Genomic DNA, 27866 nt, shown 5'->3' on the forward strand with positions numbered 1-27866 from the left:
TTAAGAGTTGTAGTTTAGCAACATCTGTGGAATCCTCATCTTTATCCTATAATATCAGTTTGGTTGTTTCAGCTGTTCGGAGCAAAGCAATTGCTACTTGAGCTTTTATTTAATATATTTGTACAGTGTAGTCCTTCTGTCAAATATCGACCTTCTAATGGCCTTCAGGATAGTGCTGAGGTTTCCATTATTCTTTTTTTTCTGTTATATCCACTGTTTACTTTCTCCTTGATCTTGAACAACCATGAATTTGGAATGTGGCTTGGTTGGAATTCTTATGTACAGTATTAACACTGGGATATCTGGGTAAGTAGATACTAAATTAGTACACTGAAGCATGTTTGCAATCTTAATGCAACCAGGAAGAAACCTGATGAACTAGAAATATTTTTCAGATGCATGCCATAATGTAAGTAGTTGTAACTTTATATGGCTGTTGTTTTAACCTTAATTGGGGTAGGGAGAGATTGTTTGCTAAAAGCACAACCTTACATGGAAGATCTAGTTTTTCCTTATTGCTATTTTGCTTATTCATGTTTCAAGTATTGTGCCATTGATGTTGTATTTGTCTTTTTACATAGACTCTTGGCATTGCAGTCTGAAGTTGAACATTCCCTGGAAAGATTTCTGAAAATCCGAAAAAAACTTACCAATCTGAAGGTCCATCATTATGCTTTTCTGCTTTATCAAATTAGTTCAATTATTTTGATTTTTAAAAAAATTCATTACAGCTTAGTCTTTATGTTGTTCCTTTTCTCATTGTGAGTTGAGTTCAATAGAAATACTAAATATTCCATAGATACATATGTGTGCTTGTGCCATCCCTTCAAGGTAGACCTGACTACGGAACCAAAATCATGCACTCTAAGGATACATTTGTTATAAGTTTATATTAACAGAATTTTACAAGTCTGAGTGGGTTTCCCTGCTCTCTTCCTTTGTCTTTGTGAAAACTAGGGAAGGTCTTCTCTGAAGTGCTTGCTCAGGCTACAATTTTTCTCTGGATTTAGATTTATTTTCTGACTATATTTGTGGTTATGGATCTTCCCCCTGTTCCTCAAGGAGACTCTTTCTTCCCATTACATCTTTCTAGGGGTGTGTGAATCAGCTCTCTATGTTCTCACAAATTCTTTGCTAACAAGTTGCCCCTTTCTGCATTTACCTACTACTATCACTGTCTGAGAGGTGCGTGTGTGTAAGAGGATTTAGGGGTGGCTTTGCTCCTACTTTTAATTTTGTTCAAAGTTTGTAATAATTGAAAAATATGGGGATCATTGCCAGTGAATTTTTAAAATGTAACAGTGGAATAATTGAATTAATTATAAGTAATAATAGTACAACTTCTTTAAAATATGTAAGTAATCCTACTTTTTTGCAGTGCAACTTCTGATATGCTTTTTAAAAGTCTAATGTTTCCCTTAGCCTTAAAAATGTTTGGATCTTTATATAGTGGCTGAATATGAATTTGGACTGGGGGACATTTGAATTAAAATCACTGTTCAACCATCCCTGCATTTTTATTGGGCTATGTTAGTTCATGATATGTCAGAGTTATGGTAAACAATACATTTTATTTGATTTGCTCTAGGAGAGACAGTAAAATAATCCAAAGGTTACCTCCAACAGGCAAAAACTTCAAATCATATCCAAAATGAAATTCCTGGTTTCTCAGTTCCCTAACCTACCAAATGTAGCCAGGAAATTAACTTTCCACCTCGTTGGGCTGATTCTAATATCACATGCTAGTAACATTATATGTTCTATGAATTGAAAAGAGTGGAAGATTTAAGGAATGTTGCTTTTAAGGTTAAAACCCTTAGCACTGATATTAACTTTTTCAAAAAACAAAATCTGTTTTTCAGGCTTTAGAGGGCACCAGAGAGCTGGAAAATATTCTGGGCACTTCAAACAAGTCTGGTAACTTAAAAAGTGAACTGAGAAAATCCAGGAAACTGAGTAAGAAGGATTTTTTCTTATTCCAGGTTTTTTTTGACAGGATTTAAAGTTTACATTTTGTAGGAGAGCTTGGACCTATAATTGTATTATGTACTATTTTCCCTTCATTGGTTTATTTTTTATAACTTTTGGAAGGCTCTAAAGACACTTTACATGGAACAAAACAATTACAAAGATAAGTAGAATATATATATATAGAATATATATATTCAAACATATATATATGTTTGTGTTACAACCCCTGGTATGCCCAAATATGGGAGGGAGCTCACTCCTCCCTCTTTCTGTCCTTCGGCTCATCACAGAAAACCATGCAGGCAGAAACCCATATTTTTATTTTTAATGTTGCCTTTTTATATTTGTGTTGTATTTATGCTGATAAATAAATAAAGGGAGACTAGTATGGATCCATTTCAAGCTGTTTAGCTCTCATCAGCTAGCCATACCCTTACTGGGATTTGAACCTGGGATGTGTTACATATTAGGCAGACTTGCTAGCCACTACACCACCGGTTCTCCTCCTTTATCAGCTAAGCCAGGGAAATAAGTATATGTTTGTGTTACAACCCCTGGTATGCCCAAATACATTATATATATATATATATAATTTAAAGCAACACAGCTCAATCCTGTGTTTGTCTAGTTAAATACAGTATTAAATTTAGTGAGACTCACTCTCATGCAAATAGGACTATACCCTTAAATTAAAGTGTTCTGTTGAGGAAGTTAAAAAGTAACCTAATGTTTAATTCTTCACAGATGAAACAACCAAGCCTGGCATCCTATCTGCATTTCTCAATTTACTAATTTATTCATATATAAGACTTTCTGGGTTTTGATTTAGACAATATCAATATTATGGCTATTAGCTGCATATTTTCTTCTAATACTTATCCTTTATCGGTTCTTGTAATATTAGAATTTTGTTTACAAACTCTTTAGTGTATCCTAATATCCTTACCGATGGGTGTAGTAATATATACTATATATAAGATAAATTGTGTGTGTGTGGGGGCGGTATTTTCATATATTAAGATACTGTATATTATTGCCATTTCTGTGAAAATTTACTAAGATTCTATTTGCTGCTTTTCTTTTGGGGGGTAATATAGAAGTGTTACAAGGTCTAAGGGTGATTTCCCTTCTCATTTCCTTAAGTAATATGAGAAAACTGAAAAAAGCCTACAAACCTATAATTTGAATAAAAGTTGCAATAATGAAAATAACTTTTCAAAACATACAGACTGGATTATTAAAGGTCTATTAAACATAAAATCTCTGAGACCTTGATTAGTGTTTAAAATTTGATTTTTATGCCTACAGCTGGTTATGTAAATAAAATGGCTTGATTGCCTGTCTACCTGGAACCCTCCGTTTTCATTCCTGATGCTTTCTTAGGAAACACTCGTTCTATTAGTATAACGGATGTAGCAATCTGCATCCAATTCCGTATTTTTTAATGTAATGATATCATTGGTTGTTACATAACCACCATTTTAAACATTTGAATCACACAAATAGAGTTCTCGTGATATCTAAATATTGTTTCTTCTTCAGTTGAGCAAGTCAGAAAGAGAAACCTGCAAAAACCGGGTGCTGTTAGACTTTCTACTCAAGGTGAGGTTTTTATTCCTTAATATTGTATAACATTTGCTTTGATGGCTAAGTTACTAGGGGATTCCATTTCTTGACACACTGTTTCGCAAGGGCACCATCCCACCCTCCCCCACCCCTTACAGTATAATGTAACTTTCTTCTCTTCCCCAAGCATTTAAGCAGGTATATAAAGACACATTGTCACATTTAAGGGTCTAACTCGAGGTGTCCAACGTTGGCAACTTTAAGAACTGTGAATTCCCCAGCCAGCCATGTTTACTGGTCTTATTGTTGCCAAGGTTGGACACTCTTGGTCTCACCAAAGTGATATGGTCTAAGAAGCTGTGTTTGGTATTAGTTATTTTGCAATTTATCAAATGCCAAGAAGCTACATATTTTGAACAGATGTTTCATTTTTTTAAAATTCCAAAAGAGATGTTGAACATGTTTATTTACATATCTTTCCCCTCTGGCTAGCAAGGTGAAGGAAAATCTGCGGTGCCTTGTGATGTTGATGTCCTTTTTTAATGATTGAGAATCACAAACGTAGAAGTAGCAAACCCGGTTTTCTCCAAGCAGGTGCCTAGGCACCCCAGGAGAAAGAAGCATTCTGCTGATGAACTTCAAAAACCTCATTCCCATTTTTTCCACTTTATTAACAAACTTCCCCAATTGGCACTCGCTCCATCAATGTCCACTAATAAGTGGCACGGAGTGGTGGAGTTGAAGTCCAACACGGTTGAAGAGGTCACATGAAGGAAGTTGGATTTATCTTTGTAACAGGGATGATTGGTTGGTGGGGAAGCAACTACTGCAGGGTATCACAGACTGAACCAATTTGTGGAATGTTCATTCATCCATTCATATATCATATATCTGCAAATTCATTGGAAGCCTTGAGTGGGAACACTTTACAACTTGGTTGTCCAATCTTTTGGCTGGCCTGTACCACATAGAGTGAAGAGGAATGATCTTGGGCTGCACGTAAAATATAGTTAATATATATAAATAACAAACTTCCTTTATTTTTTAATTTTATTTTTTTAAAAAAAAAATGGGCTCAACAAAAATGATTTTGTTGGGCCCATTACCGGCTCATGGGCCATGGATTGGACACAACTGCTTTAGAGGATCAAGAAATCAGGGACAATTTTGATTTGTATTCTGGCCTTGCCTTCACGTAATAAAATAACAGAATTTACTGTCTGACATTGGTTTTTGCAGCCTGTTATCGTGGTCTTTGAATAAGCTATATGAAATCCAGTTTCCATGAAATCCAATAATTCTCTTACATCATTGGAAAATCTAGTCCTACAGGATCAGCATTGATAGAATTGATATTTATTATTTACTGAGTCTGCATTAGATCTGCAATAATTTGACAGTTACAGTGGCTCTTGACTTTTTATTTATTTCTTTGATTGCCAAATGCCATTATTTTCTAAAATGAGTTTTGCAGCAAGTTTTTAAAAAAGGATACTAAGGCAGTTCAGAGAGAATATCTAGTGAAATACAATTGTATTCTTCCACATGGAACCCTTGCATTGTCCAACGTATTTTTATAGAAGACTGGCCCCTTATAAAACAATGGAAATGTGGGAGAGAGGTCTGGAGGAGGAGGAGAAAGTTGGAAACATTTTGCATGGATGGTCATAGCCCCCACTATTTTGAAATCATTTTGGGCTTTCCAGAGGTCCTTACTCAAACGTGCAGAAATGTTTGTTATGAAATTATTTTCCTACCGAAATCTTTTTGTTTGCAATGTTGAATCCACGGAAAAGAACCAAATGCACACATTTGGGGAGTGGCTTACTTTTTTTTTTTTTAAAGTGCAATCTTTATTTTAAGCCACACAAACATATTCATGTTTTGCATTTTGAAAGAGTATGACAAAACACAAAGAAATATGATTCAGTGATCATGGTCATGAAGTATTGAGAACAGTGGTGTCCAGCCTTGCCAACTTTAAGACCTGTAAATTTCAACTATCAGAATTGTTGGTAGTTGTATGCTGGCTGGGGAATTCTGGGAGTTGAAGTTCACAAGTCTTAAAATTGCCAAGATTGGACACTGTTGCTCTAGAGGCTGTATGTGATCCTAGATCTGTGATGGCGAACCTATGGCACGGGTGCTGAAAGTGGCACAGAGAGCCATCTCTCCAGGCATGCCAGCCGTCGTCCGTTGCTCTTCCAAGTTCTGGCATTCACATGCGGGCTGTCCAGCTGGTCTTCGTGTGCGCGAGAGCACCGAAAACTGGAGGAGCAGCTCCCTGGCGCCCATGCATGCGCCAGGAAGCTGAGCATGTGCATGCACGCCAGCCAGCTAGTCTGCGCCAAAAACAGGAAGACCAGGTGACTGGTGCGCATGCACACGCCAGAAACCGGAAGCTCAGCTTCTTAGTGCTTGCATGCACGCGGGGAACTGCTCTTCCGATTTCTGGCGCTCCTGTACACATGCATGCTCCCATTTTGGCACTGTCCTAGAGCACCTTCAGTTGCTACCCTTTATGCTAAGGCAGTGATGCAGTTTTCCTGCAGAAGCAGTGATACAGTCATTTATGGTAAGGAGCACTTTGCAGAAATTCCATTCTCTCTATTCTGCTGGAATCCTTGGCCTTTAATACAGATTAAGCCTCACTTAGTACTTGACTCCCTTTAAGGAAACACATGCTGCCATTTTCTCCCTCGGGCATCTTTAATTCACTGATCTTAATAAAAGCTACCTTTTTTTGCAGTGTTCTTTGGGAAGCTTACAACAAATTGGAGCCAAAACATACAATGCTTTTAGTGTTCTTGACACCATGAAAGCAGAATATTTAAGGGAAATATAGTCTGTTAATGCCTGGATCCACACACACACACACACACACACACACACACACACACACACACTCTTACACTTCTGTATCTGTGTTACCCATATCCCCATTTCTTTACTTCAAATCTCTTCGTGTACAGTGTAGCCTTGGTGCCACCCAAGGCTTTAATAATGATAATATTTCTCTAAAGTCTATTACTGGGGGACTTGAGAGAGCACTCAACATTTATGAATACAGCCTTGCCACGTTGCAGAGACAAATGAACTCTATTTTACAAAGTCCAATCTCACCAAGGCACTTAAAAAGATGAGATGCTTAACTGACATTACTGCTTAGCTGACCCACCTGAAGGTTTAAGCATATCTTATTTAAAAATAAGCATCTTATAGTTCTGTTTCATATTATGCATTTCAGTGGCTTAAAATCAGGTGGTTATGAGCTACTGAGATAAACGATATTTTTCCATGGTCTTGAGTATTTTTGATCACCAGTTTTTCATAGAGATTCTTTTTAAAGTTGTCTAAGTTTGACAGATGGAGGAAAAATCTACCTTGAAAACATAACTATATAATGTGTTACACAGATTCATAGAATTTGAAAGACTGTTTAGACCAAATCCAATTCCTTGTTAGTGCAGGAATCAAAATTAAAGCACCCTGTCAGATGACTATATATTGAGCATATCCAGCACCAGACAGCCTTCCACTTCTTAATGTTATTTGTTCCATTATCTAACAAGCTGCTTTTGTTGTTAAGATTTTCCAAACATTCAATCTCTCTCCCTCCTCTCACTCTCACTCTCTCACTCTCCTTCCCTCCCTCTCTTTCTGCTCCCTCTCTCCTCCACATAAGAGAAGCTGTAAGGCCAACCTCTTTTCCCCTATCAACACTGATTGATCCTTAAATGTGGAGGAGATTGACAATATATTGTGCCCATCACTCCTAACCTCTGGAGCTGGTCCAAAAAGATTTCATGGAAGATAGTATTGAAGGCTGATGGGAGATCAGGAGAAGCAAGGAGAAATACTGCCATCCTGATTCTTCTAGTGGTCATCCAGAAATGTGACCAATGCCTTCTCAGTTCCATACTGAATCTCAACTGCGAGGGGACTGCATGATCCACTTCAGAGGGCCCTCTGAAGCTTGCCTTAAAAAGACAGGGCAAAGGTCCCTTTCCACTTCCTCATATCTAATGGGATCATGTTTGCAGTGGCATATGTGCGTGTCTGCTTTTTTTGCTACACTGATCGTGTTTACAAGAAGACTTGATCCCAATCTGTAGTTAGTCAATCACTACGAAAGAATTTTTTTCATCATAGCCAGTATAGCTGTCCATATAGCATTGTTTCCAAAATATTTGGAAATGCACTTACATAAGCTATGAGCCTAATTTTATTCTTGGCCCTATATTCATTACTTAAATACACGTGATTTAATGTGATGGATACAAATTAGGAGCAAAACCTTCGATTGATATAAAGATAGGAAAAAACAGCATGTGTTTTTTCTTTCACAAAGTTTGGTTAAAGGCTAGCAAGATAAGTAGCTTGTCTGTCCTCACAGGCGAAGAGTCAACCGGGGAAGACAGCTAGTTCCCAATTTTGTGTCTTAAAACTCAAGGCAATACTTCCTTTTTCCTGAGCTTGAAGTCATTTCGCATTTCTATTGATATCTGAAATCTCCGTAGCTCAGCAGTGTGTTCTTGGTGCCAGACAGGCAGCCACACATCTTGATCAAATAGATTAGTTTTTCCTTGTGGTTATGATTTAGTTTTTAAAAGAAACCGAATAAAGGACATTTCAGCAATGAAGACTTAGCTTGCTCGGTGTCAGATGTGTTGAGTAGGGTTTTCTCATTCTTTATTGTTAACATGAACTGAACGGATAACATTCTTGCCTTGTTTTTTTCCCTTTCTTACTACATTTTTTTATACATGCTTTATGTCTGTATATAGAAAATTTTAGCATAGATTTTTCAATTTTAAATCAAAACACTATATTTAGTAAATGGTGTTGCTATTTAAAAATTACTTTAAAGATAAGACCGCCACAGTAGCAGTTTGTGCCTTAGCTTAGAATGGAGTTTGGTTTATTAGTCCAGCTACATAAAGCAGGAATGAGTATTGCCCAAAGATTAAACATGATATGTGTTGCCTGCTGAAGTTCTCATAACTCTTTATGATATAGGAAGCCACTAATCCATGGCTGGCTGGGGAATTCTGGGATCTCTTCTTCATGCTGTAGAGGGTGAAAAAAACTGCACTAATCAGTTAGTTGCATAAACCTGTAAGCCTATTTCTGGAAGCCAACAGTGGATTGGCTTGGATTCTCTTTCCCTACTTTTGCTACTTCTCTTTTTTTGTCATCCCCACCCCTGCCAGCTTTTTGCTTCCTCTCTGTCACTAGTTGTTTTGCTGGGAGCAATGGGAAACCATGAGGGCTCCAATTTATTCAGAGCAGACAAGGCTAAAAATTATTTCTCATTGCTGGCTTTTGTGTAAGAGTGCTCATTTTCTGTGATGTGCAAAGGCAGTTTCTAAGGTCTCACCTGGAAGCTGGTGGTGCATTCAGGGCCCCAAAGGTTGCTCATCTGTAGAAGATGATCAGCTGAGCCAGTGGGCAGGGTCAAATATATCACGAGTTTGAGTTTCACTATTCTCTCACAAGAGAGCTAAATTCAGCTCCCCATGAATTCCGTTGGCTCTTAACTACCACCAATTTGCCTTGACCATTAGATTCTTGTGTATGAAATAAACTCAAGGGTGATGGAAAGAGAAACCATACAAGATTCGAGGATAGTGCTAGGTCTACTTTTCCCTCTCTCTTGTTCACTTGGGGGGGGGGGGAATCAAGCAAACATTTATTAATATATAGCATAGCTGTGAGGAATATAAATCCATTATATCATTTATGGCAAACTGAACCTTTTTATGTTTTCAAAAAAATCTGTTGAACTGGATAGAGTCCCCAATTCCAGTGAAGATAAATGCATGTCAAAGTTGCTAGTTGAGGTCAAGAATGTTAACACGATGGAAGTCTTTGGATCTTGAAATCAGAGGTTATTTTAAAAACTGGCCATTAGCTAATGAAAAGAACTAAAAACTTAAAACAGGTCCCTACTGGATTGGACTCCTGGCCATCTTAGCCCAGTTCTTACAGTGGTCAATGAACTGTACAAATAAATCTTCTGCTAATCTTCCATGGTCTTCATGACACACTTCATGTTGTGGCCTGCCAGACTCAGATGATGAGGAGGTTGGGGAGGAACGTGGGCCAGTTCTGGAGTCTTGGGAAAGCTCTGATGGATGCTCTGCATTGGATGCAGATAGAGCCAGGGCTATCCGACATTTTCCAATCATTGGAGAGGCAGCTGCCTTTGGAGGCTGATATGAGTGAGGAGAAAGAACAGCTGGGGCCTGTTCCAGATGGACATCTGCACAGAGCAGTTAGGGGAGGTGAGCAATGGAGGACAAGGAGTCAACTTGGGAATCAAAGCACATGTGGATGCTTTGATAGAAGGGGGGTGGTTGTCGTAGGAGACAACAGTTTGTATTTCTGAAGATTTTGTTCATTGTGTTTTGTGCCACAAAGACTGCTTGCCAGAATTTAATTTGCAGTCTTTCGGCTGGAAGCTCACAGCCTTGCAATTATCACAAGGAACTGATAGTCTGTTACTGCAGTTAACTGCTAGAAGGACTATTGCCTGGACTTTTCAGTGAGTGAATGCAATTAATTGGCAAGAGGTAACTAAAGAGGGGTTTTTCGTGACCAGGAGTCTGTTTCTTGCTTCTGCTAAGGCTGGGTCAGAACACTTCATCTAGGCCCATAGCCATTGATCTGCTTGACTTCCATGAATTGGTCCAAACCTTTTGTGAAGCCAGCTAGGCTGTTATCCTGCACAACATCTTGTGATAGGAAATTCCAGAGTTATTTATCAATACCATAGTTTCCTCAGAATCTCCTTTCAATTAACACAAAAACAGAACAAAGCATTGAGTGTTTTGTGTTCAAGAACAGCTATTAATGAGATGTTGAATTGAGATGATTTCTTCCATTTTGAAAGCTAGATGCATCCAACTCCCCTTTCCCGTCCCTCCCCAAAGCACATAAAATTTAGCATGGTGTATACAATTGGTTATGGAACACAAAACATCTTTTTAGATTTTAACAGCATTGATGTTAACTTCTGCAATGGTATCTGTTTTGCTGTCCTGATAAGAATGGGTGTGTCAAAAATAACTGCAAGGAGGGAAGGGCAACTGAAGAAGGAACATAGTGTTTTATTTTGCTTTTTTACTTTTGGATGTGGTTTTCTATAATTATTTTTAATTAGTTACGCTCAGGACACAAAACGTATGACCGTTCCTTGGTTTGGTACTGATGGAATGTCACATTATCATCACATGGTGAGGCATGAAATTTATTTACTTTACATAAACAGCCTCTACTTAAAACAACTTAATTCAGAGCATTCCTTCATCAATGGACGGCATTATATAGATCTTACTATATCATTTTATGTTAGCAGCATAAAAAATAGCACCATTGTTTGCCCATGACTAGCATTTACAGTAAACAAAATGTTTTTTGAAGACAATGTAAGCAAACTTGAGAGCAGCTGTCAGGAGATGAAATCGAGTTGTGTTGCTGCCGCCTAAAGCATGCAGTGTCTGTGTGTAGGATGGGTGCTGCATATTTCCAAAGGGAATTTTTGTTTCAGCATATGGAGGAGAAAATCCAAACACAATTAACCTTTATCTTGCTGAGTCCCGGACAGTACTTGATCACTTGGGGAGAGGCTTGTGTCTTGTGCCAGATAGAAAAAGCGGTGCTTATCCACTGGGCACTTTCCTATTGATTAGAAAACAAAAGGATCTGTTACAAATGAGTTTGCCATGTCCAAGACAAAGCAGTGGAGTTTTGCAGTCTTTTTATTACTTTTTTTTTTAAGCTGCCTTCTGAGTTTTGCAATATTATTTTATTGTATTTAGCCTGATTTGGATAATCCATCTAATCTAGCTTTCTGCTGTAATGCGAAGCTATCAGACTTTGCTTGCCCCCTCAGTCAGTTTGTCATTTGCCACAATTGTATAGTGCCACTGGCTGATCCCAGAAAGATACAGTGGATCCCAAAAAGTAGAATGGAAATCCTTGGACAGGTAGAAGGCAAATGGTGTCTAGGCCTGATATTTAGAGCAAGATAAATTACAACGTACTGTATTAGTAGTCTAGACCGTTATTTCTCAACCTTGTCAACTTTAAAGTAGGGGGACTTCAACTCCCAGAATATCCCAGCCAGTGTTAAAGTTTCTAATAGTGAAAAGCACTGCTCTGGACATTATGACATTTTCATGTGAGAAGATAAAAAATGTCATATACAAAGACAGACCCATTAGTCCAGCTTGTTCAGAGCGACCTACATTGATTGGTACCCCATCAAAATACTCATCCGGCCTAACTTGGCTTGTCTTCCCAATCTAACCAAGGTTGGCCAAGTCCTACATCATCTGAAAAGTGTAGACTGCAGACCTCCTGGTTATAGCAGTTGCCTTATATACTATTAGATTCTCCATAAAAAAAGATATATTCTGAAATTGCTCTGGGGGGGATTCAAAGTACCACTGGCTGGAGATAATGGGTATTGTAATCCCACACATCTGGATCATGGAAAACTGGATCATGGTAACTTGATGCATTTTATACATTTAGTCTAAGAAGGTTTTTAAAATGTTATTATTTAATGACCTTTCTGCATTTTTTTCTATCAAAGCCTTTTTTGCAAACCGAACCTGGTTATCTATAAGATAGAATTTATTATCTTTGTTACAATATTTTTCTTAAATTTTTTTTACAATTATAACATATTCCTAGAGTCAGTCCTATACATGTATATTCAAAAGTAATCTCCAGTACAGTAGGACCTCTGGTCACCAACACTTCTGACCACGACCAAATCGGGTTCCGACCAAAAAATTCACAATTTTTCCCTCCCATGGCACTAAATTTCCAAAATTAGTTTTGGGTCACGACCAAAATCGGTTTGTGACCAAAGTTATGGAACAAATTATGGTCGTGACCAGAGGTTCTACTGTATGTTCAATATGGCGGGTGTTGTGATTTATTTCTCAGAAATAAATTCCAATAGCATGATGTAAAATGGAAACTTTGCATTGCAACCCCATGAATGCCTACTCAGAGATAAACTCCTAAGAGTTCAATAGGATTTAGCCTCAGAAAAGTGAGAACAACATTGTGGTCTCACTTCACTTTGAAGTCTGAACCGTTCTTGAAATTATTTTGTAAGAAACTAAGTTTGGGCTGTATCGATTTTGTGTGGCATTTTTTGCTTTAGGTGAGATTTTAATCTGTCTAGGAGAGAAATGCTACTTAGTGGGAAGAAAAATGGTTAGTCCTCCATTATTCTTTTGGCCTCTGATTATTGCAGGATCTAATGCTTTTTTCACTGTATAAAATTTGGTTGTCTTAATCTTTGGCCCAGCAGTAGTTAAGATGTCAATTTTAAAATACAACATTAGAGGTATGTAGTGTCATAGTTTACAGTAATGTTAGATATTTTGTAAGCAAACTGAGTGTTTCAAATGTAATTTAATGTTGTATACTTTCTAGATTAAATGTTACTTATCAGGTTGGCGGTGATACTCAGTTACAGAAAATATATACCTGAATATCTTCAGTTATATTCCAAATCAACTATACGTATGTATCTAAACATAGACAAGCTTACCAAATTGCATTTCTTATAGGCAAACCTTTCGGGATTCGCTCGTGAACTTGGATCCAATTGTTGTATGCTCTTATTTCTTATAGTTTCTTTTTTAGCGAGTCTTACAATAATATAGGAATATGAATATCAAGTGAAATGAAACCTTAAATTATAAAATGTTATCAGTACTGTGTTCCTACATGACTACAAATGCTCAAAAAGAGTACCTGTTTCTTTTCTTTCAGACATGTAATGGTTATTTAAAATAAAACAGGGTGTGGGAAGGCACAACTGAGGCGATTAATAGCAATTACTTTTAAAGAGGTGTAAATAACTTTCTATCCAGACATTACAAATATCCAGGTGCTCTCTATGTGCTGATGACAACAAAATTGAAAAGAAAGACGGTAATAATTCTGACTGGTTTTCTCTGCAGAAGATATTGATTATTTGTGTGTGGTGAGAGATTTGGAAAATTCAATTAAAGGAGTTGTGCAAAGGTTTCATAAATTTTCCTTGTACAGCGTGTACACAGACAATGTTGCGTATTAAATCAATGCAGCACTTCACAATATATTTTCTTTGAAACATAAAAATAAATAACATTTAAACAGTTCTGCTTACTACAGAAACAAGTTTTATTTTCTGCGAAGCATTTAGTCATGTGCTATCTGACTCATACACATTTGCCAGCTATAACAAATTTTATAGACATTTTCTCCAGAGACATAGTTCATGTACTATGAATTTTTAAATGAGCAAATGGTGAAGAGGAGATGTCAGCAATATAAAAATTGATCAGTTAAAAGATAAAAGCATAAGTAAAGAGATTTGTATGGTAGTCTTAATAGGTTTTATTAAATAAAAATACTATAAAAAGAACCATAATGAATAGTCTAAAGATTTTAACTGTGCTTGAGGGTTATGGAGAAAAATTATTCTGGCACATTTAAGAAAAGAGAGATTTTATATCAGCAGTCAAGTGATCATTTTTTCTCTGTTTCTGCTTTCCCTACCCACTTTGGAGTTGCACGTGGCTTAAAATGCACTAACTTTGCATGCACTTGCAAAAATCAAAGCAAAAATCCAGAACAAACTTTTAGAGAGCTTGTGGTCTCTTGTGATTCTTATTGAGATTCTTATAGACTTCACCCAATAGTTACAAATGCCACTTGAGGTTGAATGTCCCATGTTACCTCTGGAAAATTATCTTCCTACTCTTTCTTGTGAGAGACAAAAAGGGGGAGGGAAAGTGGGGAAAAACAGTTTTCACAAAAGAGGTCCTTTTCTCTGTAATTGTGACTATAATAAAAGCAGGACAAAATCACTAATGCAATGGAAATGGAATGGGAATAACTTGGGAAGGGTATTGGATTTTGGATTTGGTGGGATTTTTTTTTGTTTAGTTCATCCAGCTTTATAGCTGTAAGACACCAGTAACCCTTAAAAAGTAAATAAATATCCATTCTGGCCACTACTGCTCAGCTGAAAAATCTTCAGCCTTCACATTTATTTGAATTTAATAGTAGGTTGTACTCTATAATGGCCCATAATAAGTGGGAAGAACTGCAACTTGAGTGTGTTAAAACATCATGTTAAGTGTAAGTTGTTCTTGTTTTGCAGAAAATCTCCAGCCTGCCAATAGCTTTGCATTCCTGAAATCTCTCATTGGCTAAGGTGAGGAGACATTTAATGCTTTAAATGTGCAATATAGAAAATCATGTAATGGGAACTTTCGCGGGAATTATAGACCTCTGATAGCATTACATTTTTAGTGTAATATAATTGATTAAAAACTGTTTCAAAAGTGTTCATCTGATTGAATTAGTCAATGGAAAAACACTGCATGTGATCATAATTATTTTCTCTGCAAATGAGTGATTCTGATTTCAGATACGATGTAATCAAAAGCATTCTTTAATCCTATTGTATATTTATAGGTTGTAATTCCATCCTTGCATTATTCAAAGTAAATCCCATTTTGTGTGTATTAATATATATATATATATATATATATATATATATATATATATATATATATATATATATATATATATATATATATATATATATATGTTAGGATATTAGTTTTAATTTTTTTTTAAATTGGATGATCATTAAAATGAAGTTGATAAGGATTTCAATCATTTTTGTGCCATATTCAAAAGTTTTATGTTTACATGGGTACTCAAGATGTACAGTTTGATATTTGTTTTTAGAAATGCATTTCATTCAGCCTTGATCAGATGGTCATACTTCAGAACATATTTCCTTGCTTTTATAATTTTGTAAAATCACGTTGTGCTAACCAGTACTAGTTAGATCAAATTTTCATGAAGTAATCCTCATCAAGTTGAATGTTATTTATTCCCTACTAAGTCAGGATAAGGTTGTACTCATTTAAGTATATAATATTTTGAAGACAATGGTTTTCTTATCATCAAACAAAATTTACATATAATACAGAATCAGCATTGTATCAACCCAGGCTGATTTATATTGGAATTTAAGATGGCAGCCCTGTATTTCAGCATCACTGAAAAGTGGATGATTCTGAGTTGCATAGTGGCCTGCTCACCCTCTCATTCTATGAAATATATATTTCTCCCTTGTTTGTTACCGTTATAGCACCAGAGCAAGTGGACTGCAGTTTGCACTGCCGCTCTGATGCTTATAACTCTTCTACTAATAAATATAACTTTATTGAAGAGTACAGCAGTAAGAAAAACAACAAATAGCACTGTCTTAGGTTGTTCAACTAGAAAGAAAAATGCACTCTGGACTGCTCAAGGGATGAAAGAAGCATATATACTTGGAGCTGAATCAGCAGAAGTTGAGCAACAAAACTTAGTGCAGCACAAAAGAAAAGCAGGGTGTTTTTTTTTTTTTGCTGCTAGTGAGAAAGCAATAGAGTTTCTTCATCCTTGGCATTTTGAAACCCAGTCCGAAAGCTTAGCAGGACAGCACAAGACCATGCACAAAGTGCATCCTAAACACTCAATAATCCAAGAGAGGTTTGACAATCTTAAAGGCCTGAAGGCCACCTTTAGTAGGATGCCAGATGCGACACAGAACGGGGATGTACAGCAAAGCTCAACAAACAAACCAAGACAGCATTAGTAACTGTGCAAAGCAAAGTAATGCATGTATTAACATACAAACAAACTTTTTGCAATACTTGCCTGTAAAAGTAGGAATGTATGCTTATGAACAATGTAACTTGTCCATCCATATGTACTTTTTAAAAAAAAGACCAAAGTGATTTCCCAACACCCCTACAGCGTTCTTATTCATGCAGTACTTTCCTTTCAACACTCCCTTCCTCTTATTCTATTCAGTGCAAACTAGTAGTAGCAGGTGCAATACTAGCTATATGGGGAAAAGTTTGGAAAAAGAAACTTGCACATGAATGATAGAATAAAAACACAGAACACAGCACTTAAAATGGTCAGGACATTGGAAACAATTAAAAAGCTAAGGTGCTTTTTTTTAATTTCACATACCACAAATGTATTGTAATGAAACTACTATTTGATATCAGAGCATTTTCCCATATTCCTAACATGAATTGGAGGTATGACTTTCTCAGGTGAGTTGATGACCTGCTATGAGGGCAACCCAGATAAATTAATATCTAGGAGGCAGCATTCCCATTGGCTTTGAGAGGCAGGCAGAAGACAAGAGGCTGCCAGAGTTTTCCTATTGATCTACCAATCTACCAACCAGTTTCAGAGAATAGTCTTGCTCAGGTTGCTGGTACATAGACACAACAGTTTGTGGGATCTGGTTAGATATGAGCACTGGTTGCCAACAAATTGTATCTTCTCATCCTGCTCAGGTAGTGCAAAATAAGAATGTTCAATGTTATTATTTAAGCCAACAGATGAATTCTCTCTTCTCGTTAATTTTCAGCTTTCCTCGTACACTGAGCATGAGGATACTACATGTGAGTTCACCAATAATTAGAAAATAGAAAAATAACCTCCATTTATTGTAAAAGGGGGAATTTGCTGAAGAGACATAAACTCATTTGTATTATTATAGTAATCCATAATACATGTTTCAGAATCTAAACTTTCCAACACTTAAGTGTCATTATTGGTTCCTGGTAGCCATAAGTTGTCAAAGCAATTAAGATCATTTATTTATTTGTGCCACATAGACCAAATAATCAGCATGAAATAGTGTTGTGTTAAACATCATCCTCTTTATTCTCTTGAAATATTAAGACATTTGGCTCTGCTCCCATTTTAAATGATAAACTAAAATAGTAGTGAGCGTTTGTATTGTAACAAATGTTTCCTTGCACATCACCGGAATATTTTATTTCCCAATGGTTTGTGTGTGCTAGTATGTTTCATCTTTTAATTGTAATTAGCAATGGTAAACAGTGTAACATTGGTGCTATATCCTGTTATTTTAATCGTTTGTGTGTGTTTTTTTTTAAAAAGCCACAGGTCTTAAGAATATACCAAGCAAGGCTGCAAGATTCTCCAACTGCCTGATCCTACTTAAAAGGTTAAAAAAAAACTCTCCTGTAAATCTATCTCTCCAGCAAATACCAGCTAAGGATTGCTCAGTGTACCAGGCAGGTGCACATCTAGATACAGTTTCTTGCATCTAATTTAAACTTTACAATCTGTACAACCAGTTAATCTCAATGTAAATAATACATTTGCCATAGGTTTTTATGCAAATATGTAATGGCATAAATTGTATTCCTTCTATATAGTTTAAAAAAAAAAAACCTAAGAAAACTTGCCTGATGTTGGAAAAATTATTTAATGGGCTTTTCATTACAATTTGAAAGAAGACCTACTTTTAGAGATGGATGCTATTTCCCAGGCCTTCAAACAAACTGCAAATTTCACAGTCATTATATGCGCCACGCTGCCTTTGATGGCCTGCCAATTCTACCACAAACAATGAAGATGCTTTGCCAATTTACAGCACATTGTTTATCTTATCGGCACACACAAATTCAAGCAAATATGCCATTTATCTTTGTATATAACTCTTCATTTGTTAATAAAGACTTATGAGGTCCAAGCATTGTATATGCAATTACTGTTTTAGAAGCGTTGGTTTCCCAGTGAAGTTCGGTTCTTTTATTGTTAGTGAAACCATCCAACACCGGTGTATGTTTTGTGTTATTGGAACTTAAACGACTAAATACATTAAAGCTCAATCCTTAAAAGGTTAAGTATTTTTGTGAAATAGCATTTGCAAGCATAAAAATTAAGCTAGCTCTAATATAAGGTAATCCTTGCTTAATGTCCATTTGTTCAGTGACCATTGGAAATTATGGCAGTGAACAAGGGGTACGTACTTACCCATGGATCCTTGTAGTTGTGACCATTGCAGTATCCTCAGGATAGCCTTATGTCCAGTCCTCAAATTTACAACCATCCCACTATGATCATGTGATCATGCACTTATGTGATATGATTCAGGCACTTTGTAACTGGCTCACATTTATGTTGCAGCATCCCACAGTTATGGATCAACAACTGTGAATTTTTCTACCAGTGTCTAACAAAGTCAGTAGGGAAGCCATCAAGTAGTTACAAATGGTGGTCACATAACTGTGGGACATGACCACCTGGGATTCATCTAAATGACATCAACTTGGGACTGCTGGAATTAATGCTGTAAGTGCAGTCATGACACCACACATCTTATGACTGAATATCCAAATAGCAGAGTTGGAAGGCACCTTGGAGGTCTTCTAGTCCAACCCCTGCTCAAGCAGTCGATCCTATATCATTTCAGATAAATGGTTGTCCACTCTCTTCTTAAAAACCTCCTAAAGCACCCACAACTTCTAAAGGCAAGCTGTTCCACTGATTATTTTTGATCCCTGTCCAAATTACTGTTGGTGAGGACTACCTTTATATGCTTTGGGACCCATAAATGATTTCACATTTCAGTTTGCATATTAAAGGAACATTTTTTAAGACAGATGATATTGAATGGAACTAATGAAATGTGTTTTTTTTTTTTTTTTGCTTTATGAAAACATATACTTTTCTAAATTACTGATAGCTTAGTTTAGGAATAGCAAAGAGTAGGAATTGAAATTTACTTTCTAATTTTCTTTAATTAGCACAGTATTATTTATTATTTTTTTCTCTTACAAAAAGAGAAAGAAAATAGATTGCTTCAGAAAACTCATTACCAAGAAATTATCATAAAACAAAGAGCAACACTTGTAAAGTGAATGTTTTATGTTCTTGTGTGATTCAATAAAGGTATTTGAGAACTTAGAATATGAATTAAGAATTCTCATCTCCTTATTTTAAAAAAAGAACATAACATTTATCTGTATGACTCTTAAATTTAGAAATAATTAGGAAGGAAAAAACACATCTCAGGATACCATATTTGCCATATATGTATGTGTCTCCCTAGAGCCATTGGGGCAAAGTCTCCAAGGATAAGGAGCTTAATGAAATCAAAAGAATATTACAACAAGCTTTAGAAAAGGCTCATCTCAGGGTTAAATTGTCTAAATACGCAGCAACAGAGGGCCTACAGAAGTCTAACATTGGAAGCTAAAATTCAGGAGCATGAATGCTTTACTATTGAATGGGCCTCCATAAGGGTTAAGTAGCCTATATATTCACTAGGAAAAGCAAGACTACATTATTTTTCTATTCAAGTTTGATACCAACGCAATCAGTAGCTGTCTATCAATCACAGAGAGAACAGGCCTGGAGATGACTGGAGCTTTTAATTTTCATTTCCTCTTTGTAGATAACAGATTAACAGAGTTGGAAGGGAACCATATGTCATCTCGGCCAACCCCGCCCCCCAGTGGTGGGTTACGACTGGTATGCCTAGGTACAGGTGTACCGGTGCCTACTGGGAGCACCAGGTACCATTCTGGTATGGTGCTCCAGAGGGCTTGCCCGCCCGCTCTCCTTACCTCTATTTGACCCGACCGGGGCATTTGCGCACGTGCACGGAGCATATGGCGCCTGTGCAACGCTCTGTTGAGCAGCTGGAGTGTCGCGGGCAGTGGGTACGTGGACGTCCGGCCCCGTTGCAGTGTACCGGTTGCAACAGGATCCGGAACCCATCACTGAACCCCCTGCTCAAGCAGGAGACCCTACATCATTTCTGACAAATGGCAGTCCATTCTCTTCTTAAAAGTCTCAAGTGATGAAGCTCCCATAACTTCTGAGGGCAAGCTGTTCCATTGGTTGATTGTTATCACTGTCAGAAAGTTCCTCCTTATTTCTAGGTTGAATCTTTCCTTGGTCAGTTTCCATCCATTATTCCTTGTCTGGCCTTCAGGTGCTTTGGAAAATAGCTTGATCCACCTTCTCTCTGTGGCATTCCCTCAAATATTGGAACACTGCTGTCATGTCTCCCCTGGTCCTTCTCTTCACTAGACTAGGCATGCCCAGTTCCTGTAACCGTTCTTCATATGTTTTAGTCTCCAGTCCCCTAATCATCCTGGTTGCTCTCCTCTGAACTTTTTCTAGAGTCTCAACATATTGAGACTCTAGGTGTGGTCTTACTAGGGCTTTATAGAGTGATATTAGTACCTCACTTGATCTTGATTGTATACCTCTGTTAATGCAATTTAGGATTGCATTGACTTTTTAAGCTGCTGCTGCCCACTGCTGGCTCATATTACATAAACCATAATATCTTATAGCACTTTTTCTTGTTTTTCTTCATGTTTAGCTGTTTATGCCTTTTGAAAAGCTGCTCATGAGAAGGCACTATAGAAACATTTTAAAAAGTAGTAGAAAGTGCTTCTGTAGACAACTATTGTGTACCGTATTGGCATGATTGGGAAAATTCATCATCTAGTTTTAAAATAGACTAGTGTAGTGGTTCTGGTGTTGGAGAGGCCCAGTTCAAGGTCACTGAATAACCTTGATCCAGTCACACTCGGCTCAACCCCTCTCACAAGATGATTATGAGGGGAAATGGGAGGGATGCTGTGTATGGGAATTTGTCTTCCCGTGGAAAAGCAAGACATACTGTAAATCTCATAAATTATAATAAAGCTTGATTTCAATAAAGTAAAACTTTTATTTGATGATTTTCCATTTACCAGTTCTTTTCATTTTGACATTTCAGTGTTAAAAAGTAGTCGTCCCCCCCCCTAAAATGTATGCATGTTGTATGAAAACACACACACTGAAGGACAGGATTTATCATAGTTTTAAAAGCAGAAAGAGGATTATTCATAAAAGGTAATCATGTTATGCTAATCATGCATAACATGGTTCCAAAGAGCTTAATGTTTTACACCAAGTTATAACACAATAGTACACAACATAGCTAGTTCTAAATTTCTTAATTACATTTGTTTTGCTGATTTTAGTAGAATTTGCTTCTCTATAGGGTTTCCAAAGGATGTCAACTACTAAAACTTCATAGTTACCAGTTTTAGGCACTTTCCCCTTTTCAATAATAGCTGTGTAAGTAAACAACCCTTTTAGATTTCTATGAAAGGAGTTATCATAACTCTCCCTGTACTGAAAGCCATCAGAAGGAGAAAGGAGAAATAATGCATATAATAGTAAGCTTTTTCTATGCTAATGAGCACTTGCTCTTGACCTCTGATTACTGCGTGGGAAAAAGATAGCATAGGGTAATAAAAACATGAGACCAGTACAGGTAGCCCTTGACTTATGATTGATCACTTTGCAACTGTTCAAAGTTATGACAGATCCCTCAAATTACATCTAATTTGTGTGCAACAGAAGGATATCAAATTCAATGGTATTATTTAATTGATTTGCTTTAATAAGGTTAAAATCTTATATCATTTTTCCATACATGTATTTTTAGTAGGTAGCTGAATCTAGAGAAATCTATGGAAAGTAGACCAATTGTGTCTATTTTAAAAAACTTTATCCAATATAAACATTTAAATTTAAATCTGATATGTGGAATAATGCTTGAAATGCCAGTGCAGCCTGAGAATGGTTATGACACATCAGTAAAAATCAGTATTATATGAAAAGACTTGCCCATATACACAACAATCTCTTTCCTACCACTTCTGAATGAAACTAATCCTTTAGGAAAGAAAAGAACCAATGCAAATATTCATTTACCATTACTGTTTATTTATTTATCTAGTTTGTCACTCATGTACAAGAGGAATAAGAATAAACATGAATAAGAACACAGGAAATGGGTACAAATAAATGGGAACATTAGGACAGGGACGTTAGGCATGCTGGTGCATTTATGCATGCCCCTACTGACCTCTCAGGAATGGGGTGAGGTCAACAGTAGACAGTTTAAGCTTAAACTTATGGGAGTTTGAGGATGTAACAACAGAGTCAGGTAGTGAATTCCAGGCATTGACCACTCTGTTGCTGAAGTCGTATTTTCTGCAATTTGGTGCGGTTTACCTTGAGTTTGTATTTATTGTGTGCTCATGTATTATTGCGGTTGAAGCTGAAGTAGTCGTTGACAGGACCTTGTAGCAGATAATTTTCGAGCCTGGTGGCATAAGGTATTCTGTTGCAAGTAGAGGAGTGGAATGAAATACTTCTGGATTCGCTCAATTGTGTTAATATCCAATATACAGTGCGGATTCCAGACAGATGAGCTATATTCGAGGATTGGTCTACCAAAGCTTTTATATGCTCTGGTTTGCAGTACAATATTACCGGAGAAGAAGCTTTGCAAGATTAGGTTAACAACTCTTAGTGCCTTTTTGGCAATGCTGTTACAGTGACTCAACCCAGCCTCAAATCAGTTATCTGGTAACTTTTACTTACCATTAATGCTAGGGATTCAGACTACATATGGTAGATGCCAAAGAGAACCCCATCCATTTCTTCAGAGCTTAGAAATTTACATTCATCCCAGAATCATCATTGAAAGCCTAGATCAATCTAACAAACAAGCTTGCTAATTAGCAAGCAAGCAATCATGCATACATACATACTAACTCTATACCTTGAAGAAAAGGGAAAGAGAAATAGAGAATGATATCCAAAGTCAACTGAACATGGATCTTAGAGTAAGAAAGATTTACTGTACTTAGTTGCATCTCTATTGAGGATATTCATATAGAATAGAAAAGCAAAACTTTTAAATATTCCATTGGTCAGAATGGAAGTCTGACTAATCAAACCATATTTTTTGTTAGGACCTTGTATTATAAAACTGCCTTCATTTGTCACATTATGAAAAAGCAAGAGTCTTGCAAGACAATATGCAAAACAACCTGATTTTGCAACATAATTTGAGCTTTTCTGAGTGATCTGTTAATTAAGCATTCTAGTTTTAGTGCTGCACTGAGGTTCTCTTTCTCTCAGTCTACTGAAGGATGAAGGCCTCTTAGTTCAGCACATTGGTAGGTTGTTTTTCAACTTTCCAGTCAGAAGAGAAAGCATAGCTGGCCCAAAATTACACAACCAGCTTCCATGCCTATGAAAAGACTAGAAAATTCCTAAATCAATTATCTGAACCCTAATGACCACAATGACTCATGTTTATGTGGCAAAATCTCCCAATACTATAAGGTTTATATATTGATATACATGGAAAATAATAACCACAGCTATACATTGTAGCGGCTCAGTGGCTAAGAAGCTGAGCTTGTCGATCAGAAAGGTCAGCAGTTTGGTGGTTCAAATCCCTAGTGCCACATAATGGAGTGAGCTCCTGATACTTATCCCAGCTTCTGCCAACATAGCAGTTCAAAAGCATGTAAAAATGCAAGTCGAAAAAATAGGAACCACCTTTGGTGGGAAGGTAACGGCATTCCGTGTGCTTCGGCGTTTAGTCATGCTGGCCACATGACCATGGAGATGTCTTTGGACAGCGCTGGCTCTTCGGCTTTGAAACGGAGATGAGCACCACCCGCTAGTTTCGGGAATGACCAGCATAACGACTAGCGAGGGGAACCTTTACCGTTAGCTTTTATACATTGTAATTCCTGTTATGGCCTTCAGATATTATTGAGGTTAATACTGAAATAAGACTGTCAGGAAAGGATGAACGATGATACTGAATCACTTGACACTTGACCTTGATGATTTTAAGCTTATAATAGAGAGGATACTGAAATTTAGTATAAGGCAATTTATTATGTGTAATCAAATACACTGTAAGAGATAGCACTTAGTAGCAATAGACATGAGTAATTGCTGTAACATACAATCAGTAACGTCAACATGTTTTATTTTGGGAAGTACATTAAACCAATTCAATCATAACATTATTAAATTATTGGGGTATTATATCTGTTTAAAATAAACTTGCAGAGATTGTTGAGATGCTTCTTATTTTCTGGATTTATTTTGAACTTACTGTCAAATGTCAAGGGTTCTTTTTTTACTGCACTGAAAAGAGCAGTAAGCACAAGTCTCTTGTGAACAGCACATATTAACATGTAAATATTTTCATCTGGCTTTTCTTAGAAAATACATGAAATGACAAAAAGAATTGCCTTCCATTATAGAATGCTTTAAGGCAAAGCTCCATAGAAACATAAATGGTATGTTCCAAGTAAGAGGTATTAATTTTCCAAGTTGGCACTTGAAATTAATTTATTTTTTTCTGGTTTCGACCATCTTTTGATTCCCACATTGCAATGATATTAAAATACAGCAAGAAAAAGAGGAAGTGTAAGCAGGATACAACAGAGACAGCTACTGGAAATAAATCTGGTAGATGCTTTGGAGGTTCCACTGTGGCACTCATTAAAGTCAGGATGCTCATCAGAGTTACTGAGATGAAAAACTGAATGTTGAAGAGAAAAGGCATGATGGTTACTACAATTTTGCCCAATAAGGGGTTTCATTGGGTGTTGTTTTCATCACCCTTACATAGGAAATTGGGTGGCATATAAATTTAATAAATAAACATTTCAATGAATTCAATGCCTCCGCAGCATAACATCATATTTACCAGTTGCCAGGGTTGATGCTAATAAAATACCATTAAATACACACATTTTTCAAGTAGAAAAATAATTCTATTATTACTAACTATTATTACTAGTATAGTTATATTACTAACTATTATTACTAGTATAGAAAGTGCTCACTGCATTACTAACGTGGGCACAGGGATGAAGGAGTTCATTTTATTAGTCAACTTGAAGGATTATGATTATAAGATGCTAGATGCTACTTATAAGTAATGTGGGTTTTAGCAATTGTTTGATAACAGCAGTACTGAATAACGTAATGCAATAGTTTAACTGAGGAAGTTTGGCAACTTAATATAATGATTTGTGCTTTGGTAAGAAAAACATGCAAAGCATGAATATGCTCTTAGTAAAATTAGTGCACGTAATATATTTTTGTAAGTTACTTACTAAACTCTTCATAACTTTTGAAAATGTCTTAACCCAAGTAGCGTATTTCCTTAGGTAACTGGAAAGTTTTTTTAACTGCAGATCTTCCTCAGCTGTTTTTTCAAATATTGAAAAAGAAGTTGTACAAACCAGGAGGAAAGCCAACATTGTGACAGTGTAAGACAAAAGAAGGCCATCCTTTAATAGAAGAGGAAGCATGCTGTAAAGGGAAACATGAATTACTGTGAATTCTAGCAAGGTTATACAAGCCAAAAAAATTACCATGTAAAATAAATCTTAAAATGTCTTCTCAAAGTATGAAGAATTGTTTAGAAATAACATTCAAACTCACCTGAAAGTTGAAACTAGAAGAAACCATGTAGATATAAAAGGAATTTCATGTATTACTAAACAGACTGGCCTAAGGGGAAAACAGAAATATAAGCTCAAAAGCATTGTTTAAGAAACATAATAACTTTTCAGCTGCTGCTTCCCTGATAATCAGAAAAGCATATTAAGACAACAAAATAAATGGATTAATGCTCCAAATAATGGATCTTTCTATAGGAGTAAGCAATACCTCATGTCCTTGATACCTCTGCAATAAAAGAATCTGCCTGCATGGTCATTGCTGATCAGCTACAGCTTCAATGCATACTCAGTATTCTGGGACCTAAGAAAAGTCCATGATTTCACTTTCTGGATTCTATTACATTGGGAGAGCAGAAATTCATGGACACACAACTCACATGTTTTATAAATGTGTTGGTGCTTGTGTAGGAGCTTGAATCTTATTCTAAAACATTTTTGTCAGCACTATAGTTTCCTCACACATATTTCCAGATACCAGTGTGAAGTGTTTTTATACAATAATTAAAGTATTTTAAAATATAAAATACTACTTACACTGAAACAAGAAGAACAGATTTTTCATGCACTTGGAATGAGAAGAGGAAGAAAGACAATGAACAGCAAACCTTTGAAGAAGAAAATGGAGAATGTTAAATGCTAGACAAGATCTGCTTTTACTTATATTGACAGGACTACGTAGATCATTTTTGTGCTATTAGTCATGGCCAATCAGTTTCACACTTTTATTACCAAAAGCTTTTATTTATACCATAAAATATGGCTACTTGACCACGGCTCACAATATGATAAAAAGCTTTAAATTAGTAGCATGTCTACCTAGATAGCTTTATTAGCTGATTAGTTGTTGATGAAAGCACGAACCATCAACTAGGTAAGTGACTCACTGGGGCATCTAAACAAATCAATATAACTGACAAATCATTGATGTAAAACTTAAATGATCTAGACAAATTGAGAAGGATTTAAAGTAGGTTTCTGGTACGGTAGAGCTCTACTTTCCCTCTCTGATCTGGAATACTAAATTGGGCTGAAAAATTTCATGATCAGTTTTTATTACATCTTTAGGTTTTTCAGTGTTCTGAACCAATATTGCAGGTAGAAGTCCAATGTCAAAGACCACTAACAGTGCAAGAGCCTATCATTTAGGATCGATGACAATTTGCCCACGGGCAACTTGTCCCGGCCAACTCACCATGGCTCACCACACCCAACTTGCCACGGCCAACTTGCTGCAGGACAACTCACTGCTGGACAAGAGTTACACTAATACCAAAGAAATGGTGGAATAGAATCATTGAAGAAAGGATGCAAAAGGAGGGACAGAATGAAATGCGAATGACAAAAATTAAAATATTTTTTATTTATTTTAAATAATTAAATAGAACAGTTAAATTGTCCCACGGCAAGTTGTTCCATGGCCAGATGTCCTGCATTGAGTTGTCTATGAAGAGTTGGCTGCAGCGAGTTGGCCGTGGCAAGTTCGCTGTGGCAAGTTGTCCCATTCTCATCATTTAAATCATGTTTACTATTCTTTAGCCATGTTTACTGTTCAATGAGATATTGTGAATGAGGTTAACATTGATTATTTTATTGCCAAATAACTCCTTGGACATTATAAACAGACTATTATAATGATGCCAATGGAATAAAATATCTCTTAACTTTTTGTGCATGCAGTTGATGACAGATTAGAGACCATAGTTGAAGATCCTTAAAGAATTGATAGGAAAAAAATCTAGTTCTAACAGAAGAGAATATATGTGGTTCACAGGGTTGAACTGGGGAGTTCTTGAGATTCTCTGATCTTGGTTTGATTCAGGATATTTCATTAGCCAACTAGGTAACGTCATCAGTGCCATAACTTTGTGCCATAATCATGATGTTACCTAGGTGGGCAATTAAATGTTTGCAAGTAAACAACCAAGCTCAGAGAGCATCAATGACTCCACAAATCAAGCTCTCATAAGCTGCATTCTAGGATACTAAAAGAATTTGACAAATATTAAAAAATGGACAAGTTATAATAAGATAGTAGACAAAGCATTATAAAAGATAGATCTGGGGTATTTTCCCAAGTCAGAAATTTTAAAAACAAAATAGCATGTAGGATCC

General features: G+C 36.5%; 2 protein-coding genes across 4 annotated transcripts in view; one reads left to right on the forward strand and one right to left on the reverse strand.

Moving 5' to 3' along the window:
• The window catches only part of ITGB3BP (integrin subunit beta 3 binding protein), a 40281-nt gene extending 22139 nt beyond the window's left edge, over positions 1–18142 (forward strand). Inside the window, exons 5-10 of one of the 3 annotated variants that reach the window (XM_081949462.1) lie at positions 582–660; positions 1863–1956; positions 3514–3573; positions 14717–14770; positions 17006–17039; positions 17545–18142. In XM_081949462.1, coding sequence (XP_081805588.1) covers positions 582–660; positions 1863–1956; positions 3514–3573; positions 14717–14769 — 286 coding nt within the window. In that variant the 3' untranslated portion in view covers position 14770; positions 17006–17039; positions 17545–18142. Of the gene's footprint in view, positions 1–581; positions 661–1862; positions 1957–3513; positions 3574–14716; positions 14771–17005 lie in introns of all 3 variants that reach the window. The other 2 variants (XM_081949463.1, XM_081949461.1) reach the window with 2 other exon arrangements.
• Positions 18143–22167: 4025 nt separating this feature from the next.
• The window catches only part of ALG6 (ALG6 alpha-1,3-glucosyltransferase), a 28109-nt gene continuing 22410 nt past the window's right edge, over positions 22168–27866 (reverse strand). Inside the window, exons 12-15 of the mRNA XM_081946110.1 lie at positions 26289–26359; positions 25735–25803; positions 25404–25602; positions 22168–24823 (exon numbers count right to left, since the gene is read on the reverse strand). Coding sequence (XP_081802236.1) covers positions 24626–24823; positions 25404–25602; positions 25735–25803; positions 26289–26359 — 537 coding nt within the window. The 3' untranslated portion in view covers positions 22168–24625. The remainder of the gene's footprint in view (positions 24824–25403; positions 25603–25734; positions 25804–26288; positions 26360–27866) is intronic.

The sequence above is a fragment of the Natrix helvetica genome (assembly GCF_964273705.1).
Source record: "Natrix helvetica genome assembly, chromosome: 3".
NCBI classification, from domain to species: Eukaryota; Metazoa; Chordata; class Lepidosauria; order Squamata; family Natricidae; genus Natrix; species Natrix helvetica.